A 25,159-nucleotide genomic window follows, 5' to 3' on the forward strand; every position below is an offset into this window, starting at 1 on the left:
TTCACAGATACATCCCTCATATACCATGATACAAGGAAAAAGAGATTATCATCTTCATTTTAATTTTCACTGATGGGGAACTTGAATCCAAAAAAACATAAAGTGACATCCAAAGTGATGCTTGTCAATTTGCGACAAAGTGTGAATGGTTAATATTCCATTGTCTTTTTAAACTTCTTTATGGGGGGGAGGGGAAGGAAACTTTCCCAAGTCACAAGAATGTGCCCAGAAACAAGCAAGATATTACATCCAAAAAAGACTAACATTATTATCTTTTTTAAAAAATCAATATCCATGCATGATATATATATTTTAAACAAATATTTTCATTTTCTACATGAAATTTTAGAAAAGAAAGAACAAGTGCATCATAAATACAAGCCAGTTGATTCCATTAGGCTGAAAAAAAACTATTTCACAAAGACCAGCCACTGTACTTTGCAAAAACAGTGTCTGTCTTATGACTCAGGGCAGAAAAATTACTAAAGGAGTTCCCTTTTTTTAAATTTTAAGAATCAAATGGCCCAGATCCCATAGGTGAGTAAATTACTCCCTGATTTTAAGTTAAGCATTTTGATTTAGTGCATCTTACATCTAGATCTCTAAGGGGAATTAATTTATAAAATGATGCCTAAGTTGGCAAAGTTAATATCTCTCATAAACTGTTTGTACTCAAGGAACAATTTAATCTCTTCCTGCAGAATCTGGGTAAGATAAAGTACAAAACTCTGAAATGTCTAATTCTTCTTGCCTTCATCTCCACAAACATTATAGATAATATAAATACGTACATTTGAACAATGGACTTCAATTATACTATACAGACTTCTCCTTAAGAATGGCTTTATAAGATTAAATTAGTGTTTTGATGCATTGTTTACACTTCTTGCATTTTTAAAAGATGCCCTGTATTTTTAAATTCTTCTATATTGATATTCTTCCCCTTCCCCATCTTCTCATTATAATGCAGGTCTGGCCCAATTGTTATTCTCATGATATCCCACATTAGACCACATTTTAGCAACATTGTAGACAAAGGAAACTTGCTTATTTATGATACTGTTCATATTTCCATTTTTTAAAAATATCACTATTATGTTTTATCTAGTCATTCAGGTTATAGTAACTGATAATATACATTATTATAGAAAAATATTGAAGATGTGTAAGTTGCTTTGGAAAAGTTTGAATTCTCAGTACACATATTTACTCACATTAGTGTGTTGGTCAGAAATATATATATATATATATATATATATATATAAACACATATGTATATCTTAAAAAAACCCACTTTTTGTATGCACCAAGAGCATTTGTAGAATAAACCATGCAATCATCTGGTCCTCCAAAAAGGGAGATTACCACTTATGTGCTGATTGAGGATACACAGAAAATTTTTCTATCATTATTGCACTTATTAAAGTTCACCCTTAAATAAATTTGTATTAGATCAATAGGCAGGAATTGTCCTTCCTGGAAACCTAGAGGAAAACTGCATATAAACATTCAATGAACACATACAGTCAGAACCATAACCAGGCCATGCAGACAAAGAAAGAGGATGATTGGGAAGAAACACCTAGGGGTTCACTGAAAAGCAGTTGATGCTATCTTTCCTGCTTGAGAACCCAGAATGCTCTAGAACCATGATACTCCTTCCATTCAAGGACAGAGAGTGTTATTTGATGATCAGCTTCATGACTACAATCAACTACCTAAATTTGGCAGTAATTTGGAATGTTGAATGTTTCATGGATTTCAGCTTAGGCCTTTGAGCCAGTATCCATGGCAAAAAATGAAACAGGAGGGAACACATTTCTGGGCTCAGATTATATTTTCTACTTGTTCCCACTATTAAAATTTCAACTATATCCCATACATAATTGAAATACACAGACACACACACACACACACCCCAGACTCACAGATCATGAAGGAACCTTAGAGACCATACAATACATCCCCTTTCCTTTGCCAATGACAAGGCAGGGGATGAGAGAAGTGATTAACTTATAGGGATGCAAACCAAACCATATAAGCAAAGAAATCTCTATTTGGAAAAAGATGATTTACTGTGTTATAATTAACTCATTCTGCCATGCCTACAGTATAGACAGATATTATAACTTATGATTTCACCTAAAGGCCCTCCTTTATATTAATAGAAGTTGTATGTATAAAGAAATGGGAATATTACCTACACCCTCTAACCTTACATAGTTTGTGAGACTACTGGGATAGATAGGCACATACTGAACATATAGAAGGAATGAGTTGGCCCATTGAGATGCATGCCTATTTTATTTGTAGATTTCTTTGCTTCATAGAAGACATGCAACATGAATAAACCATGTTAGGTGCTGGCCTCTAGCACATAAAACTAGGAGGTAGAGGAAAAAATGTATAAAATATTAATCTATTATCCCAAACATCTCATGTCATTAGGATAGGGTACATGATCTTATTTTTTAACTTGGGTGTAAAATTAGCTTTTATAGTTCTGCTTTACAATTCTCAAGTCAGACTATGATTTTATTTGACTGAATATTTTGCCTGTAAATGTAAATAGATTTTGTTGGATTGGAGGAGAAGGAAGGTAGGGATTGATCATAAAAATTTAAGCATTGCTATCTTTGGTTCCACTATCATCTTTTCTGTGCCATAACATGTGTGGAATATACATACATACAACTCTATGCATTCATATCCCACACATATGTATGCATATTCCACATCCTCCACAAATGCATGTACATATATACACATGTATGAGTATAAATGTGTATGTATATGAATATCACACATCAAAAGCAAACAGTACATACACACAGGAATATAATATATTCTCCCCTTGATACATACATCTAACCCATACCTAGAAAACTCGTGAATGCACCAAAAGGAAAACACACTCCCCAGAGCTATTTAAAATACATTGTTTACCTAGTCAAAAAGAAATTAATAGATTCCTTTGAGTCCCTGGAGTCAATCTGTATTTTGGTACAGATGTTAATTATAAATATACGTTTAATTTAATGACTGATTAAGCAGCTCCTTGTGAACTTTGTTACAATAGGCACTTTCTAAGAAGAGGATTTGTGACCAAAAAGAAAAAAAAAAGAATTAAAAGTGTATACCTTTCCACTAGAGCATCCTTCTGAGCCATAGAGGTCTATTTTATCAACACTGCAACCATCTAGCAGCAGAATCAAGTTAATGTACAAAGAAGAATCCTTAGAAAATTTTGACGGGGGGAAAAAAAGTCTGCACAAAAGCAGTTCTCTGATTTGAGCAACCTTTGATTTTTAAGCATCTACTTTGAGCTTGGTTGTTTTTTGTTTCTTTACAAGTCAGTTACCCAGAGACATCTTCCATTCTAATAGGACTTTCCACAAATAAGTCTCATGCTAAATTCTCCCCTTCGTGAATTACAAATACACTTTTAAAAGAACAACCAATAGTTTACATTCATTTTTAATACACTCATACCTAAATTAGAGATGCAAATATTTTGTTCTCATGTACTGTCGTCACGTTCAGGTTTTGGAAAAACACAGTCAGAAAATCAGTTCATCAAATAGAAATGCTGATAAACCCTTACATAGCATACTACAGTATTTCTATAATGACCTACATTATATTTGCAGTCCAGTATTCATGGTAGGGGTAAGTCAGTTTAGAAGAAGATAGCTATTCTCTAAGAAATAGGATGCTAGGGCTCTGTGATGGGACTGTCTGTGATTACTACCTAAAGTAACATGGGAAAAAGAGGGGAAAAAGGAGAGGAATAGTGGAAAGAAAATATAGTCCATGCATAAAACCCATAGCAATCCATTCCCCTTACTCCTTAAACTTGACATAGACCTCTCATGAGGCCTTGCAAAATGGAATCAATGACTGGCCTGATGGGGAATAGAAACCTCACATAAAGTACACAACATACCACATGAAGAGAGATCATAAAATGAGATTAACAGTTTGAAAAGGTTAACTTCCTCACTGGCATTAATCTATAATTCAAACTCAAAGAGCACTGAAGGAATAAGAACTTAACCCACCCCAGCCTGAGATCAAAACACTCATGGTAATCCTAGCAGGTTGGACCCTGATTTTTTTTTAATAGTACATTGCCTTCGTTAAACAAACAAAATCATCCTTTTTATTATATAATAGATTATAAATAACTGTAAAGTGTGCATGCAGTCAACTGCATATTATACAAGCAATATCTAGGTTATCAATAGTCATCTTCTTTGGCAGGCCAGAATCCAGCTGGACATGCAATATTTACATATCAAAATCCTTGTTATATTCAAGTCATAGTGAAAGCAAGTGAAAATATATATATATATGTATATACTATATATACACACATGTATATAGCTGTATATACTGTTTCAATATATTAACAAATATATATGTATATATAATATTAAAAGTGGATTTCATCTTTTTCAGATTCAGGTGACTCAGGCCTTGAAACACTAAAAATATCCTGACAGGGTATTTGGGGAGGTGCCTGAGGTGGCACTTGGGATTTGGGAGAAGAGGTCTGGGGAATATTCTTTTCAGAGAGTATTTTCAAAATTTCTGCCACCTGCTTTTCCAGGGCAGTCATTCTGCAGCTTAGCAGGTGAATGTCATCTTTGAGTTCATGTTTCACTTCCTGCAGTGTGGTCTGTAAGGCCTGCTCGGGAATAGGATAAAAGGGATGTTTTGCATCAGCCTGAATAGGACTGTGCTCCAATGGGCTCCTAGTCTCACCAGCTTTATCTAAACGGAGATCACTTTTTGTTATTCCACTGTCACAAGAATCTGTTTTCCTTAATGGGTTTTTGGTCACACTGGTCTCTGAGTCATTGCATTTAGGGTCATCTGACAATAAACCCATAGATTCAGCCTTTGTGACATTATTCCAATCTTCCTTCTTCTCCTCATGGCCACCCACATTATTCTTCAGTCGCAGCCACCCTTTCCCATTTCCATTTTTCATTCTCATGGGACTGTTGACTTTGAGACACTTTGGGTCAGTGCTGCCATTTGGCTTCAGTTCCATTGCATCTCGGTTGTTCTGTTTTAGGGACTCACTGGTTTTCACATAAGCCAGAGAAGTCTGAATAGGTGTGATCTGAGAAACAGTGACCACACTGGTGCCAGTGATAGAAGCCCCATTCTGTAAGGAGCGGCTCTCCACTTGAAGTTGGCTCCTTTCTGGATCACTCTGTGTTGATCCTTGATTTCTTAGCTCCTTCTGCTGTTTGAACTTCTGGAAAAGCTTCCGGACAGGGTGGTCCACTGGGATACTGAGGGTTACTTCATTTTTCTGCCGAAGACGCTCCTCCTCTTCCTTTTTCACATCACTGATTTTACGGAAAATAATCTGTCAATAAAAGGGGAGAATCCATAATGTGATTTTAAGAATTAAGTCAAAATATAATTGAGTGATAATCTTAATATTATTGATATTGTTTGGAAAGGAAGTATCTTCAACACATGAGAATGACATTCATTAAGAGATTTTTTAAAAAGTCAATCTGCAGAATATAATTGAATAGAAAATTCAAGATAATTCAAACCATAAATCAGTGTTTATGTTCAACTCCTTTGCATTTGAGAATGGGAAGGTATTCACAGTAGATTCACCATACTTACTTTGCTTTCTGCTTTATATTCACATTTAATAGAAAAATATAGCCTTTAAAACTGCTTGGAAACACACTATTGTACTTTATCTAATGTAAGGAGGCATCTTGGGCATGAATGAAGCATCAGCATCCTGAAAACTCTCATTGCAAGGGTCCTGGAGACTCTGGAATACATGCACAACTGATAAGATAAGGAAAAACTCAAAAGGTATTGTCAAAGATGTTGCAGTTTTTTAGCTTTCTGAAAGGGAATCATCAAAGGACATCATGGTGTGGTGGATGAAGCTCTACACTCATACTCAGGAAAAACTGGGTTTTGCACCCCACCCTTAGCAGTTACAACCTGGTTGGACAACTTCTTTGAGTATCATTTTTCATATCTGTAAAATGAGTTACAAATACCCATGGATAATGTGGCAATGAATAAAAAGCAATTCTTAAACATTAGGCACCATATCAATTTTACCTTTATTTTTATTACTGACCCTTTCATTGTTCTGAGTCCTTTGGTATGTTTCATGTCTAATACTACAAATAACAGCACAATACACAAAGTCTTTCCCAGGGTAACACACAAGACAGGGGAAAACACACACACACACACACACACACACGCAATAAGACACCTAAAAATATCAGACTGCCAGAGCCACACAACATTAACACAAAGAGGTTTCATAATTTGAATCTCTTGCTTACATCCTTCTAACACATATTGCCATTGGTGGCCCCATACAGGGCCAACTTCTACATGAAACTCCAGACTTTTGCTCTCCTTAAATTTTATGTTCTACCTTCAAGCAGCTTCATAGTGGGTGAGAGACTAGTACCCTTGTTAGGATTATTTACAATCTTTGCTGAATTTCTACCTTCTCCTCAAAAAAAAAAAAAAAGAAAAAAGAAAAAAGCCCTACACCAATTCCTTTAATAGAATAAAATGGAAAGCATTATAATGCAGAAGTTTTTAACCATTTTGTGTGCCATGGACCCCTTTGGCAGAACTGCTATACTCTTACAGAATAATGTTTTTAATGCATAGTATTATAAAAGTTATATTAATTTTTTTTGGTAAAAATAAGTTCATGGACTCCCAGGTTAAAAACCCACATTCTTATGTGTAAAATCCCATTCATCTAGATTTGAATCAACAGCAACTTTTATACCCATCCTGCACCAGCTCTCTATAAAAGTTGAACACTACACACCTTGAAAAGTGGTAGTCTCCTCTTCTCTAAGGGTATCCAAGTACCATGCACAAAAATAGTTGAAGCAATTTTCCAACTTTGGTTCTGAAATCAGTTTGATTCCTCAAGAATGTACCTGATGATACCAGGAATCTAAACCAATGGGCTTCGATGTGGCCAAAGCAACAATCCCCAACACAGGACACTTCTGGACCTAATGGTGTCTGTCCTCCACAGGACAGCTCAATTCTGGTCCTCACCAAATCTTTGTCAGTATCTTAATTGGCTAGAATAATTAGAGGTGGTTACTGGAATGAGGAGGAGGAGAAGGAATAATTACCTTTAGAGATCTCTGTCATATGAACAAAATAAGAGTGAGATTCATTTTCCACTCACTCTTGATTTTTTATATCTCTGAATATGTTGTTTATTGGGTAAGTTCTGTGCAGCCCATTCTGTAACAATGTTTGACGATACATAAACATGTCATGTGGAAGAGAGATTAGACATCTTATATAGCAACAGCAGGTAGAATGAAGACAAAAAAGATGGACATTATAGGGAATTTGATTTTGGAAAAAAAAATTTCAATAATTATATCTGTACATAAATAGAATGTCCTTTTTCAAAACATGGTTTTGTTTCAAAAAAGAGAGGGAGAGAGAGAGAGAGAAAAGAAAATATCCAAATGATAGATAAAAGAAATGGAATAATTAATTAAATGAATGGAAAACTTTAAATCAGTGGCTTCAGTTAAATAGTGCAGAGTACAGAAGCAACATGTGATCTCTGGAGGAAAAACTGGAAAGGAAGGACATTCTAGACATAGTTTTCATTTTTTGAAAGATTTAGCTGTTTGTGTATTTGATTTAATTTGGTTCTAAAAATATTTTTTCCTTTTTTGTATGGAAAATGACAAACAGCATATAGCATATATTATACAAACCATGAGTTCTCATACTTCGAAATAACCAAGTTTACTAATCTTTTTGGAATCTTTTCTTTTTTGCAGTCTGCTTCATTATCTCTTGAAGATTGGACATCTTTGAGCATTTGTAAAATACATTCATTGTGATAGTGGCAACCAAACAATCATTATGGATGTTATCAGAGGGAAGTTAGTGAGGCTTCAATCCTCACTTCCAACTATATAAATGCACATTTTCTAAATTGAGATAGATGGGCAAAACATAGCTTGTCAAGTGGTAATAATAAGGTACTTTAAAAATATTCTCTACATTCAATAGCTCCCTTTGAAGGAAGGCATATTTTTTTCCTTTCAAGTGACACACGAAAATGAGTCTTTTAAAAATATAACATTAATCTGAAAGTCTGACATCAAAGCTCTTACCATTTAATTACAAGCCTTTCAAAGGACTGACATATTTCTCAGTCTTTCTAAGTAAACAGCATTTGTACTAACCCTTTAGAATGTTAACACCTCATGACAGACCAGTTACAAACATAGAAACATTTTTTTTGGTGGAGGGGGGGGAAGTGGAGGGGAAGAGAAGAAGGGTATGTTCAGAAACATCACATTTCCCATCTTGGAAAATACACAGGTTCTGTTGGCATGAGGCCTAATGGTTGGCTACAGCTTGGAGAATTATTTAATCAGAAAAATTCAACAAATTTTGAATGACATTCATTTTAATCTAATTTCTGACATGTTTGTCCTCAAACAGGCACAGTTTATAATCATGGCTCTACCTACAAGTGGTTTTCAAATTAGGATCAAATGATAGATTTTTTTTAAAAAATAACCACAATACAGGAAGATAGACATCTTTGTGTGCAATAGAGATAGAAGATTTATTTCTGGAAAACGACAGCCACCATAGTAAACCTAAACACAAAATACTAAAATATGAATTTACAAAACAGGCAAATTAACGTGTAGTGATTCACATTCCTAAAGGGTTTCTTACTTTACAGAGGGATTCACTGGACAGTTCTTTTAAATTCCAAGCTCTTCTAATAAAATTAAAATATGATATGATTTATAGAATTTCATTTCACAATCAACTTTTCAGGAACACATCTATTTTATCAAGGTAAACACACTAGTAATGAATGACTCATGCTTTTTTATTGTAGACCCTCCAACAATTATTGTTTTTAATCTGATACATTTATGTTAGTATTTAGGAGGATTTTCTCATATGATTGTTCATAGATAAATTTCTTCCCTTGAGTACTGTCCACATTTTTTTTTTACCATTTATCTATAAAGATATGGTTTTTGTTCTTATGTATTCATATTGATTCTACAAATATCATGGATATTCTCTCTTTATCAGAGAAATTTGCTAAAGAAAAAGGTTTTTCCCCTTAATTAATTGTTTTCCTTCTAATTTTAACTCTATCTCTTGTTTAGTTAAGAACTTCCCTACACATAATTAAGAAAGGTAGCTTCTTCCATTCTCCTCTAATTCATTTATACTGTTACCTTTTTATCTATTTGATCTTATAAATGATGAATTGGGCCACTTATAGATGAAAATGGAAAAGGGACTATAAACATAAGGAAAAAAAACTTAATTCCAAAAAAAAAACATTTTAATCAACTATTTTCTCCATCAAGCATAGAGGAACCACCATATTTGGACTCTAACATTTCAGTCCCCAAGGTGCTTATAGACAAAATAGAAATGAAACTGAGAAAAGAAACTAAGAAATGAAACAAGTATGTATAGAGCAGATCTTCCCCAAAGACAAGTCAACTGTGAGAGCACTGAGTCTGACACAAAATATCTGAAGTAAGGAAACATGCCAAAAGTGGGGTAAAGTCTTAGATTTTATCAATACTAAAAAAAATCAATAATAATGACTGTGAGAACATCAACTCCTAACCTATATGACTTTTGTTTTTACCATCTATAACAAATTATCTAGATACACATTGAATGTATATTCAATGAGAGTATTACTAGGAAACAAACAGACTTTCATGAACAATAATCAATAATTGACTATGTTGAACATTTCACAATTCACTTTAAAATGTAGAGAATATAATATTGTGATGAGTTCATTATTTGTTAATCACAAAAAACAAAAATATAAACAAAAACAAAAAACCCTTATAAGCTCTTTTATAACAAGTTATTTCCTAGTCATACATCAAGATCATTTAGGACTCTGAAAGATATAACAACAGAAAAAAAAACTCTATTCAATGATCTTCTAATAATAAACATCAAATGAGTCAGGAAACAGGAAGATGTATGCTCTTCAAAAGTACATACTAAAGTAATAGAGGAGATTAAGTCCAAGTGAAAGGAGAATTCCCTACTGAACATAAAGTGCTCCAGATTTTCTTGTTTGTGGATGACATTATGTTGACTAGACCCTCTTGGAAGCGATAATAAAGATTGAAAGGAGTTTTGACTGTCCATCTAGACAGGAATGACCAAGTGGCTAAAGCATATCTTCTGCCCATATTTCAACATGGAAGAAGGAAAACCTAGAGAGCCTATCCAACAGCATGTGTATTTGGAAGAGATAGTATAGATGGACAATGAATTGGGTCCAGAAGAAGAGAAGAGCAGGCTAAAGGACTTTGGGAAAAATGCAACATTCTCTTACTGAATACAACCTTCCCATGAGAATAAAAGCCTGTCATTTCAATACTATTTTTTTTAAATGTTGATATATAATATTGAGATGTGGAACACCATTGCGTCCAAAGAACTAAAGATGCGTATTACAGAGAGGACAATGAAAAGACAAATAATGAGTGTTTGTAAGTTGTACTATATAACCAATTAGGGACCATCAGGAGAATTAAAGGCTGTTATAGAGAAATAATGTGGAAAGAAGAAAAGATAAACTGTCACATCGAAAGAGCAAGGCATAGTAAGGTGGATAGTAACAGGCCTTCATAAGTACCCTTCTGATGTCAAGAGAAAGAGACCAAAGCCTCCTGCACATTGAGTGGGTACCCTATGAAGACCTTTGGGAAAAACAGGAGGCAAAATCATAATTGGATGGGTTGCAATATGTATCATTTGAGGGTGATCATTATCTATTAATCATACCTCTGTTTGAGTACTGAGTATTTCTTTTTCTTGACTTAATATTATAGCTAGAATTTCTCAGACTATGCCAAATAACAGTGTTGACAATGGACATTTATTCTACACAACTGCTTTATGCTTGATCTTATTGAAATAGCCTAGCTCCATCGAAGATAATGTTAGGTCTTGGTTTTATATAGATACTACATAACATATTGGGTGGCTAGGTGGCACAGTGGATAGAGAACTGGGCCTGAAACCAGGAAGACTTGAATTCAAATCTGGCCTCAGATATTTATTAACTGTGTGAATCTGGAGAAGTCACTTAACCCTGTTTGCCTCAATTTCCTCATCTGTAAAATGAGCTGGGGAAGGAAATGGCAAACCACTCCAGTATCTTTGCCAATAAAACCCCAAATGGGGTTATTAAGAATAGGATATTATCGAACAACAATAAAACATATTAAGGGAAAGGTACACTTAATCTTATGCTGATGCTTTTAATAAAAACAGTATTTTTTGTTAAAATATTTTCTGTATCTATTGATATAATCATGTTATTTTGATGATGATGATGATGATGACAATATCTACCATTTATATAGCACTTGCTATGTGCCAGGCACTGTATTAAGTACTTTACAATTATTAACACATCTGATTCTCACAATAACCCTGGGAAGTAGGTGCTATTATTATCACCGTTTTACAGATGAGGAAACTAAAGTAAATAGAGTAAGTGACTTGCCCAAGGTCATACAGTTAGTAAGTATCTGAGGCCAGATTTGAATCCAGGTCTTCCTGACTTCAAACCCAGGCTCTATCAACTGCCCCAAATAGTGCTTTGTTGCAATTTTTGTTCTTTGTTTGTTTTTTTTAATTAATTTATTTATTTTTAGTTTTCAACATTCACTTTTATAAGATTTTAAGTTCCAAATTTTCTCCCGATCTTGTCCCTCCCCCACCCCAAGATGGCATGCATTCTGAGTACCCCTTCTCCTAATTTGCCCTCCCTTCTATCTCTCCCCCCTTCTCTTTTCCCCTTCCCCTTCATTTTTCCTGTAGGGCAGGATAGATTTCTATACCCCATTTCCTGTGTATCTTATTTCCCAGTTGCATGTGAAAACAACTTTTTTTTAACTATTTTTTTTATCAATGTAATGTTTATAATTTTCTTGATATTGGTTATTTACATTAACTATTTCTTGTTCTGTTAATCTAGCTATTTTATATTTTTGTAAATATTCTCATTTGTTATTGTTTTTATTCTGATATAATTGGGCAAAATACTTAGACTTTCTACTAATTTGCTGTGTTTCCTTTTGTGAGTTTTCCTTTTTTATTTTTGATAATGGCAATTTGAGTTTCCTTTCTTTTTGGTCATATTAACTAAACTGTTATTCTTTTATCAATTTGTTTCAAAAATCCAGCTCCCATTTTTATTTGTCAATTTAATAATTTTCTTGATATTAAAATTTCTGTTTGGCTCTTCTTTGATTTTTGGAATTTCGATTTTTGTGTTTCATTGGGATTTTTGAAAAATAAAATTGCATGCCCTATTCATTGATGTGTTCATTCTTTCTCTTTTTAATTGATAAACATATTGAGAGATTAAAAAATTTCTTCTAAAAACTGCTTTGGCTATATCCCCAAAGATTTGGTATGTTGCCTCATTGTTCAAATTTTCTTTAGTGAAATTATCTATTTTTTCTATGATTTGTCCTTTGATACACAAGTTCTTTAAGGACTAAATTATTTAATCTCCACTTAAGTTTGAACATTTTCTTCAAAAGATCATTATTGGTTATAATTTAATTATATTATGATCAGTGTGTGATCTATTTTATATTTCTGATGTTCTGTATTTATTTATGAGATTTTTGAATACTAGCATAGGGTCAATTTTTGTAAAGGTGCTGAGATTTGTGTATCTTCCTTTCCAATCTCATTCAGTAATCACCAGATACTTGTAGTACCTAATATTTCTAAAATTATAGTCAGGTCACTCCATCTTATACTCTTATGTTTTTTTCTTCTTTTCCTTTCTGCTCTGTCATTATAAAGAACAAAAGGGTGGAGAAAGAAAAGGAAACTGATCAGCATTAGTAATCTATAATTGAAGTCATCTGTTTCTACTCCTCTGCCTCTCCTTTCTACATCAAGTCCAGAGAGTGATCTGATTTTTTTTTACACTTTCTCTTTTTTTTTAAATTTCCTATTTATAATCAGCCCTCTGAAGTTGATATTTCTTTCACATCTGACTACTCCCTTTCACTCTGTGGTCCTTCTTATGTCACATCTTTTTTTGTCCCAGTCCATTTGTTTGCTGAGTTTAATGATTTCTATACCAAATCTTGTGTGTGTGTATGTGTGTGTGTGTGTGTGTCTGTGTGTGTGCATGCACACACATGAGTATATTTTCAAACTTCCTTTAAATGGGTCAGATAAGAGTGAGGTTACAAGATGCCTACTTTATCCAAAACCTCTCTGTAGGTTTCTATCCTTTTCTATGATGGACTCAAACTGATTGATGCAAAATGATGGGTTTCTCCCCCTTCTTTTTCATGTCTTTCCTATAATATTCCTTTTTTTCCTTCCTTTTCATTGATTTCTCAAAAACAAAAATAACACAACAAACCCACAACTAGGTCTTATGTTTATTTTACCCTTGAAATTTTAAAATTCTATAAGACTACTTATCTCCTCCTCCCCATTATTTTCTCATCATTTTGCCCCAGATGCTCAAATTCATTTTTACTTTCCTATATTTCTCTTTCCCGTGTTTGCACTTCAAAGTATCTACTTACTCTGGCATTTTACTTTTTTAAAAATTATTCTGAATTTAACAAATATCAAATAGAATTAAAATTTCCACATATACTGTACAGCGCATAAGAAAAGGAGAATACATCAAACTTCAAATCTCTATTATGTAGAGATTTCTCTTATTTTTAAGTATAGGTAACATAGCTAATTCTGACTTCATGTACTCAGGGCCAGACCTTTCACATGGTAGCCTTTTCAGGTACCTTGAAGACACTGGGGATTCTTTTCTCTGTCATTAGCTTAGGCCCTCAATGGCTATGTTTATTTCATTTGCTGGGGCCCAGAAACTTATACCCCAGTTATATTTAACTACTTAAGATCTATTAACTTTTACAAGGTGACATTTACTTGAAAGATATAACAAGAACAAGCCAACATTTCTCCCTTCTCCATGGAGGCATAGTGACCCCCCTATACCACTTCAGTCTTGCAAAGCTTAGAAAAGATTAGTTCAATTCCTACAGAACACTGATCATACCAAATTTAAGGCCAAAGACAGCACTGCCTGCTTCTGTTGGGTTAGATTCCCAAGACCCTTGCTCCTCAGGAGATCAATGCCAGATTGACTGCCATGTCTAGCCTGGATTTCTGGACAAATCAGATCCCCATTCCTCATACACCTCAGTCAGATCAGAGACTACAATCTCTGCACCTAGACCAGAAAGAAAAGACCAAAAACTCAGACCCATTTCTCAAGGCCACATGACCTCAGAGAAGGAAGAAGGAAGCCCTAGGGCCCTCTCTCCTATCACACGATCTCAAAAACAGTGGGTAAAGCAGACCCTTCCTCCCTCCAGCTCAAGTCCTACAAAAGCTACCATAGGTGCTATTTGTAAAACACCAAAAGTTCCAGCTGCATAGCCAATAGAAAAGAAGAATGCTCCCAACATGTGGTATGTATCCATTAATATTTCAGTTCTCTAGTTTCCTGGAAGCAGTTATCTGGAGTCCACATGGAAGATGTTATCTTAGGTCTTCTGAGTATTCTCTACAGCCCCATTACATATATAATAAATTCAACATGTAACTTTCTAAACTATCTTGTTTACTGTGATTCCTTCTGGCCTTCTGTTATCTTCTGCTTTGTAGGGAGTGGAAATTGACTGTCCTGGATCATCTCCCTCTTGCTCCCCTCAAATTGAAAAAAAAATCAAAAGTTATAACAAATATATATGGTAAGCAAAACAAATCCCCATACTAAGTATATCCAGAAATATGTTTCTCATCTGCATCCTGAATCTATAACCACTTAGTGTATATGTAGGTAGTATGTTGCATTACCAGTGTTCCAGAATCAATGTTGGTCATGTCATTGATCAGAGTTCTTAAGTTCTTCAAAGTTTTTTCTACTTAATTTCATATTCCCTTTGTCTTTCCTCCTCAGGTGGCACTTAGTAAGGATAAATTCTTCCAAAAATTGAATAAACCATCTTCTTAACCAAGTCTAAACCTGCTGTCACTCCTAAATTCTCTATTTCTATAGATGGTACTCTCATTCACTCACCTATTATTTTCAATTAGTTGATGGGTTCTCAAAAATTTCTTAAATCTATACCTTTAGTTGTATTCCTGTGGGAACAACCTTACTTCATTCCTTATGGGTATACTTATAATAGCCTCCTAACTGGTACTCTTGTTCCCTGTTTATACCTTCTCCAATCCATTCTTTATACTGCCGCCCAAGTAACATTCCTAGTGCACCATTCTAGTTACATAACATTTTGCCGAGAAAGCTTTCTGGTCCCCTATTGTCAACTTAATACAATATAATGAGGTGGAGGAGGTCTTGTGCATGCATAGAGTGCTTTAGATGGCATCTCCACGTGGAAGATGATAAGGAAAAGGGGGCATCTTTCCACATGGAGGAGGCTAGATGGGTGGCTGCTTCCAGGGTAACTGTGATGCTATGGAAGGGAAGTCCTTGGAGAGACTGAAGCAGACATAGCTCTTCTGTAACTGGTTCTAGTCAGTTAAACACATGATGAAGAAGATGTTCTTTAATTGGCTACAGTCATTCAAAAAACCTATCAGCTTCTGCCTTCTCCTCTTGGATTTAGCCTATGACTTTGTGAGCTTGAAAGATCCAGAAGTATCTCTCCCAGATATCATACTATTCCATAGTTTGGTTTTACATCCAACATCATTGATGACCTGAGGTGTGAAGAAAATGGAGCTTCCTTTTGGCATCCTATTGTTTCAGACATCAGGTTTCACAGTCATTACAGCACTGATGTCCTGAGGAGGAAGGGAAGTGACCCTTCTTTTTTTGTGAGTGACATTCAGGAATCCAGTCTTGGGGTGGCTTAGATGTAGATTTATTTGGTAGTCATGCCATATGAACTATGTAAACTTGGTGGGACAAATGCTATGTAGGACCAGAGTGAAGCCCTGAACTTAACCCCTACTCTTTACTCTCAGCCCAAGATGGAATAGGGGTAATTATGCCCCTGAGATACTAAGGAAAATGTTTGCATATTTGTATTTGCTATATCTTTAAAATATGTATCCCTTTATAGAAGTTAATATGATGTTAAATGAAATTTGGCATACTAGAATGGATAGGAACATAGGCCCTGGGAGCTTGGGATGCTGACAAAGAAAAGAAAAATCCACAAAGTACCTGAGAACTTTAAGAAGGAAATGTAATAGGACTGGCCTCTGAGAGAGTAAGGCCAGAGTCAACCATATAACCAAAGCATACTGTTGATCCTGACATTCAAGGCCCTCTACAATGTCTCAAATCCACATTTGCAAACATATCACAATTCTTCTCATTGCTTACTCTGTGTTCTAACCAAACTATACTTGCCCACCATTTTTCTCTGATTCCTTCTATTTTCATGCTTTTGCTTGTATTATCCTCTATATCTGGAATGCCTCTCCGTCCCTGTCCTACTGTCTCTCTGTTTCTCTGTCTCTCTCTCTGTGTGTCTCTCTCTATCACTTTGTTTCTCACTGTCTCTATCTCTTTCTGTCTTTCTGTCTTTCTCTGCCTCTGTCTTTGTCCTCTGTTTCTCTCTTTTTCTTTCTCTGTGTCTTTGTCTCTGTCTGTCTCTCTCTTTACCTACCTACCTACATATTTATGCCTATATATGTATATATACATATTTACATGTAAAATTTAATTCATTAGGCTAAATTGTAAGGACCAAGTGAGTTGCTATCAATACCACACTATACAAAACTATCACTATACCACACTATACAAAACACACTATACCACACTATCAGTACCACACTATACAAAAAATTCAATGGGTAGTGTTAGAAAATATAGAAAATGTTATAAAAAAGGGAAAAAATGTAAAATTTACCCACTTAATACAAATATCACAGAGCATTTTAAAACACAAAGTGCAAGATTGGCTAGAAGTTCATGTAGTTTCTAAGATAATTCTATCAACCTGAACTCTCAAATGGTATGGCAATGGTTTGTTATTATTATATCCTATGTATATAGTTAACAAATTTTCCTCTAATGTGAAAACCAGGCATATAATGGTCATTATATTATGCCAGTATTTTAATGATTCTATAATACTTTCTGTTTATTGCTTTATTGAGAAGGAATAACCTATGAGAAAGCAATTCTTGGTGTCTTAAATTCTGAATGATTTCCATAGCAGACAAAGTCTAGGCTTCATTATGTAATGAAAATGACTGATAAATGGATAATTAATGAAAGTCCTTAAAAATAATAGGCAGAAATGAAGTAGTTGCTGGGTTTTGGTTAAAAGGGGGGAAGAAAAGTTATGTTTGCTGCTCTTTTGGCTGTGGAAAGACACTGAACATTATAAGATTGTACCTCATTCTATCTTTCCTTTCATGTATCAAATAGTCTCTTGCCATTTGCATTTATATAACATATACGCAGATCCATCTCTTAAATTAGTATAAAATCTCTTTTTTTAGACAATGAGTTTTCTGGAAGTTCACAAAACTCAGAAGACTTGTTTTGTTTCGTTTTGTTTTGTTTTGTTTTTAAAGAAATCTGCAAATTACAAAAGGAGAGAATCTGTGTGTGGTTACTGAAGGAAGATCTTATGAGCGTGAATAAAATGAAAGGAATGACCTTCAAAACTCTACTTTATCTCAGCAATAAGAGCCCAGTGCCACCTGTACTTGACTGCTCACCATGTACTTGAGGACTGGGGATGTTTTTTGTCTTGTGCCCAGTGGGTGACTGAAATCCTGTTGCACATCTTCAGCATTAAGAGGAGAAAAAAGGAATCAGGCTGTGATCTCCGCTCTTGCTACACATTCAGTGCTGGCATGTGTAACCACCATTTCCTGGCAGCAAGGCGGTACACTTAAGCTTTCCTCTCCTGTGCTTCATTACACTCTGCAGTGCCCACATTAAGAGGTTTAATTTATTTAAACAATAAAAGCTTCTTATACTTAACAGGGAAAGTACAAGCTAAGCTTTCCATTTCAGAAGTAGGGCATTTGATGATCAAAATGATATCAAAAACTGAGGAATGTGTGCACACTGAAATCCAGTCAAGAGAAGGAAAAAGCCATTTGTTTAATGATGCAGATTTAGAGTTACATATTTTATAGGACACAGTTTCCCCCCAAATGCTCCTCATTTTCCAGATTTGTTCATCTAGGGATTTTTTTGTCCAAACATATAATTTCATTAGTGTTGGTTATTCCCAATATGAAAACTCCCTCTGCCTATACAGATTATCAATTCATCTATAACTGACAGTCTTCCTGGGGACAGTAAGAGGGGGAAGGGGAAAGGAACAATCATTTATTAAGCACCTGCTATGTGCAAAGCACTGTGCTAAATACTTTACAAATATTATTTCATTTGGCAACCAAGCAATTGTGACTTACGTACAGTTACATGGAATATGATTTGTTAAAAGTAGGACCCGAACCCAGATTTTCCTGATGCCAAGACTGGCCCCTTTTCCATTAATCTATGCTCCTTCTCTTTGGTATAGTAGAAAGGTTGTTGGATTTGTCAGAGGATTTGGGTTCAAATCTAGGCCCTGTAACTCACTACCTAAGTGATTTTGAACAAGTCTATGAGTCTCACCTAATTATGTAAAATCAACAGGTTAGATCATGTCAGTGGTGTCAAACTCAAATGCAAATGGGGCCACTAATCCATATGTAAGGATCCCTGTGGGCCACATGTTCACTTAGTTTCAAAATGTAACATTATCTATATTTTATTAGGTTCATTTATTTTGTTAAATAATTCCCAGTGTCACTTTAATTTCATTGGGGAAGTACTTAGGAGTGTTGTGTGTGGCTACATAGCTACATGTTTGTCGTCTCTGGACCAGATGACTGCAAAAATCCTTTCTAGCTTAATGACCTTATGATCTAGGGCAGTGCTATCAAACTCAAGTAGAAACAGATCCCTTTGAGCCACGTATAGAACTAGAAAACCACAAATTAAAATTATCTATGTTGTATTGTATTTGTATTTAATTTTCTAAATATTTCCCAATTACATTTTCATCTGGTTCATGTAGCATACAGAAGTTTCATAGGCTGTGAGTCTGACATCTCTGATCTAGAGAGTATTATTGTCTAATAAAAAAAAGTCAAAGTTATTCAAAGCCCACTGTAGCAAATCAATGATTCTAATTCATCTCACTTTCTTTGGTCCATCTCATATAGTTCTCTTTTGTACTTACTTCCACTGCCTTATCACCAACTACTTCTCCCATTAATCCCTTTATTCTAGTACAATAAAATCTGCATATATGCATTGAGCACCTATGAAGGTTGAGGCACCAGTGGTATGTTCTAACACAAATAGGAATGATGACATTCCTGATGCCCTCCTTGACACAGATGATACTAGCTGTTGTAGAAGCCAGTATTCTCATAATCTGGATTTATAAAAGAATGCTGAGAGGTACACGTAGATCTTTATGCTTCAAATGTTACATTTTTTTCTCCATTCCTCTCATATAAAGCCTGGGGCTCAAGAGAACAATATTCTTTAAAACTGTCATCTACACGGAGGATTCTGGGAAGATGGTGAAGAAGGTCAGAAAATTCTAAGCTTTCCAGATTTCCCCCAAAAACAAGATAATAATAGCACCTCATAGTAAAGTGGTAAAATAAATGGTAAAAATAAATAAGAGTAGGGGCAGAGCAGTGGTTCTCCTGGGACAATCATGAAAGATTTGAAGAAAAATCCTAGGACCAGGTTTGGCCTCTCTGAAAAGTAAACACCTCCAGGCTAGGACCTTTAAACAACAAGCGTCAAGCCCCAGGGTTAGCTGGGTTGGGAAGTTTCCTTGGCCCCAGCCACAGGAACTTTTACCCCCAGGACAATGAGGGGAGTTGGGCATCTGAGATGGAGAAGATAGAGGAAACCTCTGTTGACAAAAATACCAGACCCCTCTGTGCTGTATGGATGTGGCCAGAGGCAAAAAGGAACCAGCACAGGCCCAGATGAGTGCAGTGTGGCAGGCATACCACTGGCTGTGGGCTCTGACAGAAAGCTGGAGGTCTTGGTTGGATTCCAAGCTAGAGGGGAAAACTGAAGGAGGATCTGAGGCCAGAGGCACCATCTCCCAGATGCCAGGGCTAAAGGTGATTACAAAAACTAAGCTGCTATAAATTTAAACAACAACAACAACAACAACAACAAATGAACAGTCAAAGGACAAAGAATCCACCATAGAGAATTACTATGGGAATAGAGAAGACTGGGGTTCATCTTCAGAGGATGGTACTGAAGCAAAGAAACCCTCTTCTATCCCAAACAGTAATGTCAAATGATTACCTGCCCAAACAGAATACATAGAACTTAAAAAAGACTTCAAAAATCAAATTAGAAAGATTGAGGGAAAAAAAATAAGAACAATCCAAGAAAAACAAGATTATGAAAAGAAAGTCAACCAATTAGAAAAGGAAAACCAAAATCTTAAGGAATAAAATTACTCTTTGAAAATCAGAATTGAGCAAGGGGAAACTAGTGGAGGTAAAAGAGATTAAGAAATAATCAACCAAAACATAAAGAATGAAAAAATAGAAAAGAATGTGAAACATCTCATAAGAAAAACAACTTGTCTGCAGAACACATCAAGAAGACAAAACATAAGAATAATTGGACTACCTGAAAGCTATGATCAAAAAAGAAAAGAATCTTGATACAATAATATAAGAAATAATTAAAGAAAATTGTCCTGAAGCTTTAGAACAAGAGGGAAATGTAGAAATAGAAAAAATCCACCTGAAAGAGATCCCACAAGGAAAACCCACAGGAATATCATAGTCAAAATCCAAAACCCTCAGTTCAAGGATAAAATGTTATGAGCAACAAGAAAACAAAAGCAATTTAAATATGGTGGTGCCATAATTACAATCACACAAGGCCTAGCAGCAGCAACACTAAAAGAGTGCAGGTCTTGGAACATTATATATCAAAGAGCAAAAGAACTGAGGTTCTGGATGAAAATATCATACCCAGCAAATTTTGAATGAAAAAAAAAAGATATTTAATGAATTGTCAGACTTTCAGGATTTTGTTTAAAAAAATCCTGAACTTAATAGAAAATTTGACATACAAGAGCCGAGAGAAAAATAAGGTACATAAGAAAGATTAATTACAAGAGACTCAATAAGGATAGACTGTTTATCTTTTATGTATGTAAAATGTATGTCTAAGATTGTTATTAGAGATTGGGTAGCTAGTAAGAAAGATTGGGATACACCTGAGGATGATATGACTTTTAAAAGTAAAACTGTTTAGAAGCAGCTAAAAAAAGTAATTATGTTAGACAAATAAGGTACAAGAGGAAGAACTGACACAGAGGAATTAGATGGGGGAGGAGGGCTGTTAGTTCTAGAAACCTACTTTCATTGGAAATGGGTTCAAGAAGGATCTCTCTTTCTCTCTGTCTCTGTCTCTCTCTCTCTCTCTCCATATATGCATACACATGCACATATATGTATGTATATATACATACACACATATGAGTATAAAAGTTTTCTAAATTCAGAAAGAAATGAAATGTTAGGGGCAGCAAGGTGGTGCAGTGGATAAAGCACCAGTCCCACAGTCAGGGGATCCTGAGTTCAAACCTGGTCTCAGACACTTGGCATTTACTAGCTATGTGATCCTGGGCAAGTTACTTAACCCTGATTGCCTCACTAAACAAGAGAGAGAGAGAGAGAAATGAAATGTTAAGGGGACAGGGAGTGGGAAGAAGATAAGGGAGGGATCTTTAGAGGAGAGGATGAGAGAATAGGTCAAAGGCGGGGCATAGAAAAGTGTTTAGATTAATGAGAATGGGAGGATAAATGAAGGACCCTTGAAGGGGAGGTAGGTTAAGTAATAGAAGGGCTAGGTAGTAGGTACAAGTAAAATAGAGGAGTCAGGAGAGATAGGAAATAAGAAATAAGCACAAACATAAAATAAAGATCAGGAGTAGAATTTGTTAGGGAAAAAGAAGCAGGGCTAAAAGTTAAGGCTAAAATAGATTTAATCAAAAGAGAAAAATGGGGAAACTACACTTTGTGTCCACCATATTTGTAAATGTTGTTTTGGACTATTTAAAACAACTAGATGGTATAAGGTGGGAATGTTGCTATGGTGTAGGAAATCATGAGTTGGTAAATGTGGAAAAATATGGACTTATAAGGGAAAAAGGTTTTCCACCCTCAGAGAAACAGGATAAATAAGTATAGTACGGTCTTACATAGATGCATATGAATGTATATATCTACATATAACTATGATTATCAATACCTAAGTGTAGGAGTGTGTGTGTGTAAGTATGTATATGGGTGTATGTGTGTTTATGTGTACATACATATCTTTGTGTGTACATGTCTATATGTGTGTATACATGCACATGTGTGTATAGATGTATTAATACATATACATGCACATATACATACATACACACCTATATATGTGTGTGTATATATACATTTGTGTGAGTATTGATATAGATACACTACATTTATATATATTATATTATATCATATCATATCATATCATATCATATTATATTATATTATATTATCTGCAATTAAGCCCGGATATATACATATCCGGGCTTAATCATAGCCTTTGGGGAGGGGTAGGAAAGGGGAAAAAAGAACCAAGTAAAATGTGCATGGCAAAGAACAAAAAAAAACTTACAAGGAAGCAAAGAAAAGATGGACAGCTCTCAATACAATGCATAATATTTGTTATATAGGCTTTCTTGAAATAGAAATTTATTGCTGTATATTTTGAATCCTCTCTCATGCCCTGTTGTGCACATAGTAATGCTTTTTTTCTTCTTTTCTTATTTGTAGTACTTTAGTTTTAGTATTTAAGTTTGTTTCTTTTTTCTTTTCTTCTTTTGTATTTAAGTTAAAAATTTTTTAAAAAATTACAAATAAAAACAAAAAGCGCCATCTACAATGCTATACCATAAATTCCTCAAGGGCTAAAACTAATTCTTAGATACCATATGTTACCAACAGTGCCTTACAATTGGTGTTTAATAAACATTTGCTGAATAAATGCAAAAATGTGTTATAAAAAGAGTGTTAGGTTTAAAGTCAGGTGACTTGAGTTTGAAGCCTGCCTCTGCCACTTAATACTTGTGTGACCTTGGGAAAGTCACTTAACTTCCCTGTGCCTCAGTTTCCACATTTGTAAAATGAGAGGATTGGGCTAGATAAACTCTAGCAGATAGAGCACTGCACCTGGAGTCAGAAAGACTTGAGTTTAAATCTTGCCTTAGACAGTTAGTAATTGTGTTAGGTCTTGGAATCGGGAAGCCTCATCTTCATGAGTTACAATCTGGCTTCAAAGACTATTTATTTACTTAAGTGACCGTGGGCAAGTCACTTAACCCTATCTGCCTCAGTTCCTCATCTGTAAAATGAGCTGGAGAAGGAAATGGCAAACACTCCAATATCTTTGCCGAGAAAACCCCAAATGGGACCAGGCACAACTGAAACAACTGAAAAACATTAACACGATTTTAACTCAGGAAAATGAGTCTTCATGACTCCAGGCCTGTCTCTCTATCCACTGCACCATCAAACTGACCTAATAATAATAATAATAGCTACTATTTTTATAGCATTTTAGGTTTGCAAAGTGCTTTAAAAATATTATCTCATTTTATCTTTGTAACAACCTTGGGAGGTAAGTATTCTGGCAGATAGAAGTTAAGTGACTTTTCTAAGGTCAATTACACAACTCATAAGTGATTAAGACCAGATGTAAACTCAGGTCTTCCTGACTACTAAGTCACCTGGGTACCTCTGGGTACCTTACTTTACCATCTAAAGTTCAAATAGGATATAATAATAATACATTTGCCATCATTCTTTAAAATGTATAAGTACATTCCTTACAACAGTGACATAAGATCATTTTTTCAGTTTGTCGTGGTCCTAACCAATCATTTCATAAGTGTCAGGAACTCCTGGTATGAAAATGCCCTTTACTGATATAGATCAACAACTATAGCTCTAAAGAAATATTTAGAAACAATGCGAGGTTAAATGACTTATTCCTGGTCTTTCAGTCACTATGTATCTGAGGCAAGACTTTTACACCCAAATCTTCCTGAATTGAAGGTTGTTTTGCCTACCACACCACTGCGCCTCTCATATAAGCATGCAAGTATTATTGCTCCTATTAAATAATATGTTCCCAAAGTTGGCAATACTGCTCCCTGTGGGGCACTGGAATAATAGGGGGGTGGCAGTAGCCTCAAGTGCAATTGGGGGGCATTTAATAAAAATAAGGGTAAACTAACCTAACCTTAGGGGGTTCATTGAGTAATTTTTTTAAAGGGGGTGGTAGGCCAAATAAGTTTAGGAACCTCTGGATAAAGAAAATGAGGATTAAAGAATAATTTGTATAAAGTTTCATAACTAAAGAGTATCAGAGCCAAGGCTTGATCCCTAGCCTCTGGCTCCAAATCCAAGACTTTTCCCACTATATCACAATATGTCTTTTTTTAAATAGTTGATCCTGGTGTTGTATTCCTGTAATCCCAGCTACCAGGGAGCCTGAAGATGGAAGATCTCTGGAGCTCAGGAATTCTGAGCTACAGTGACTTAGGCCAATCAGGTGTCTGCACTAATTTTGGCATTCATATAGTGAGTCCCTAGGAGCAGAAGTTATTTAAAGAGGGGTAAAGTGGCGCAAGTCAGAAACAGTGCAGGTCAAAGCCTCCATGCCATTATGTAGGAAGATCAGTCTATGATCAGCCCTTGTACTTTCAGCTTGGAAGAGATGTGGAGACCCAGTCTCAAGTTTACAAAAATTAATACACACACATACATACATACATATATACACATGCAGATATGGGTATATATCATCTATATGATACTCTTAAATTACATGTGTGTATGTGTGTTTGTATATACTCAAGGACTTGTGGTGTGAAGAATCACCTTTATTAGGAAAGAAGATTTTTAGCTTTTAAGGCTTTCATAATTTAAGCTCAGTAATCTTTCTCTCCCTAAGGCAATATTTTACCAG

General features: G+C 35.1%; 1 protein-coding gene across 1 annotated transcript in view; it reads right to left on the reverse strand.

Moving 5' to 3' along the window:
- Positions 1-4,435: 4,435 nt before the first annotated feature.
- KCNH5 (potassium voltage-gated channel subfamily H member 5) overlaps positions 4,436-25,159 on the reverse strand; it is a 446,545-nt gene continuing 425,821 nt past the window's right edge. The window contains exon 12 of the mRNA XM_027842861.1: positions 4,436-5,383. Within this exon, the coding sequence (XP_027698662.1) occupies positions 4,436-5,383 (948 nt within the window). The remainder of the gene's footprint in view (positions 5,384-25,159) is intronic.

The sequence above is a fragment of the Vombatus ursinus genome, unplaced genomic scaffold, assembly GCF_900497805.2.
Source record: "Vombatus ursinus unplaced genomic scaffold, bare-nosed wombat genome assembly UNPS02014893.1, whole genome shotgun sequence".
NCBI classification, from domain to species: Eukaryota; Metazoa; Chordata; class Mammalia; order Diprotodontia; family Vombatidae; genus Vombatus; species Vombatus ursinus.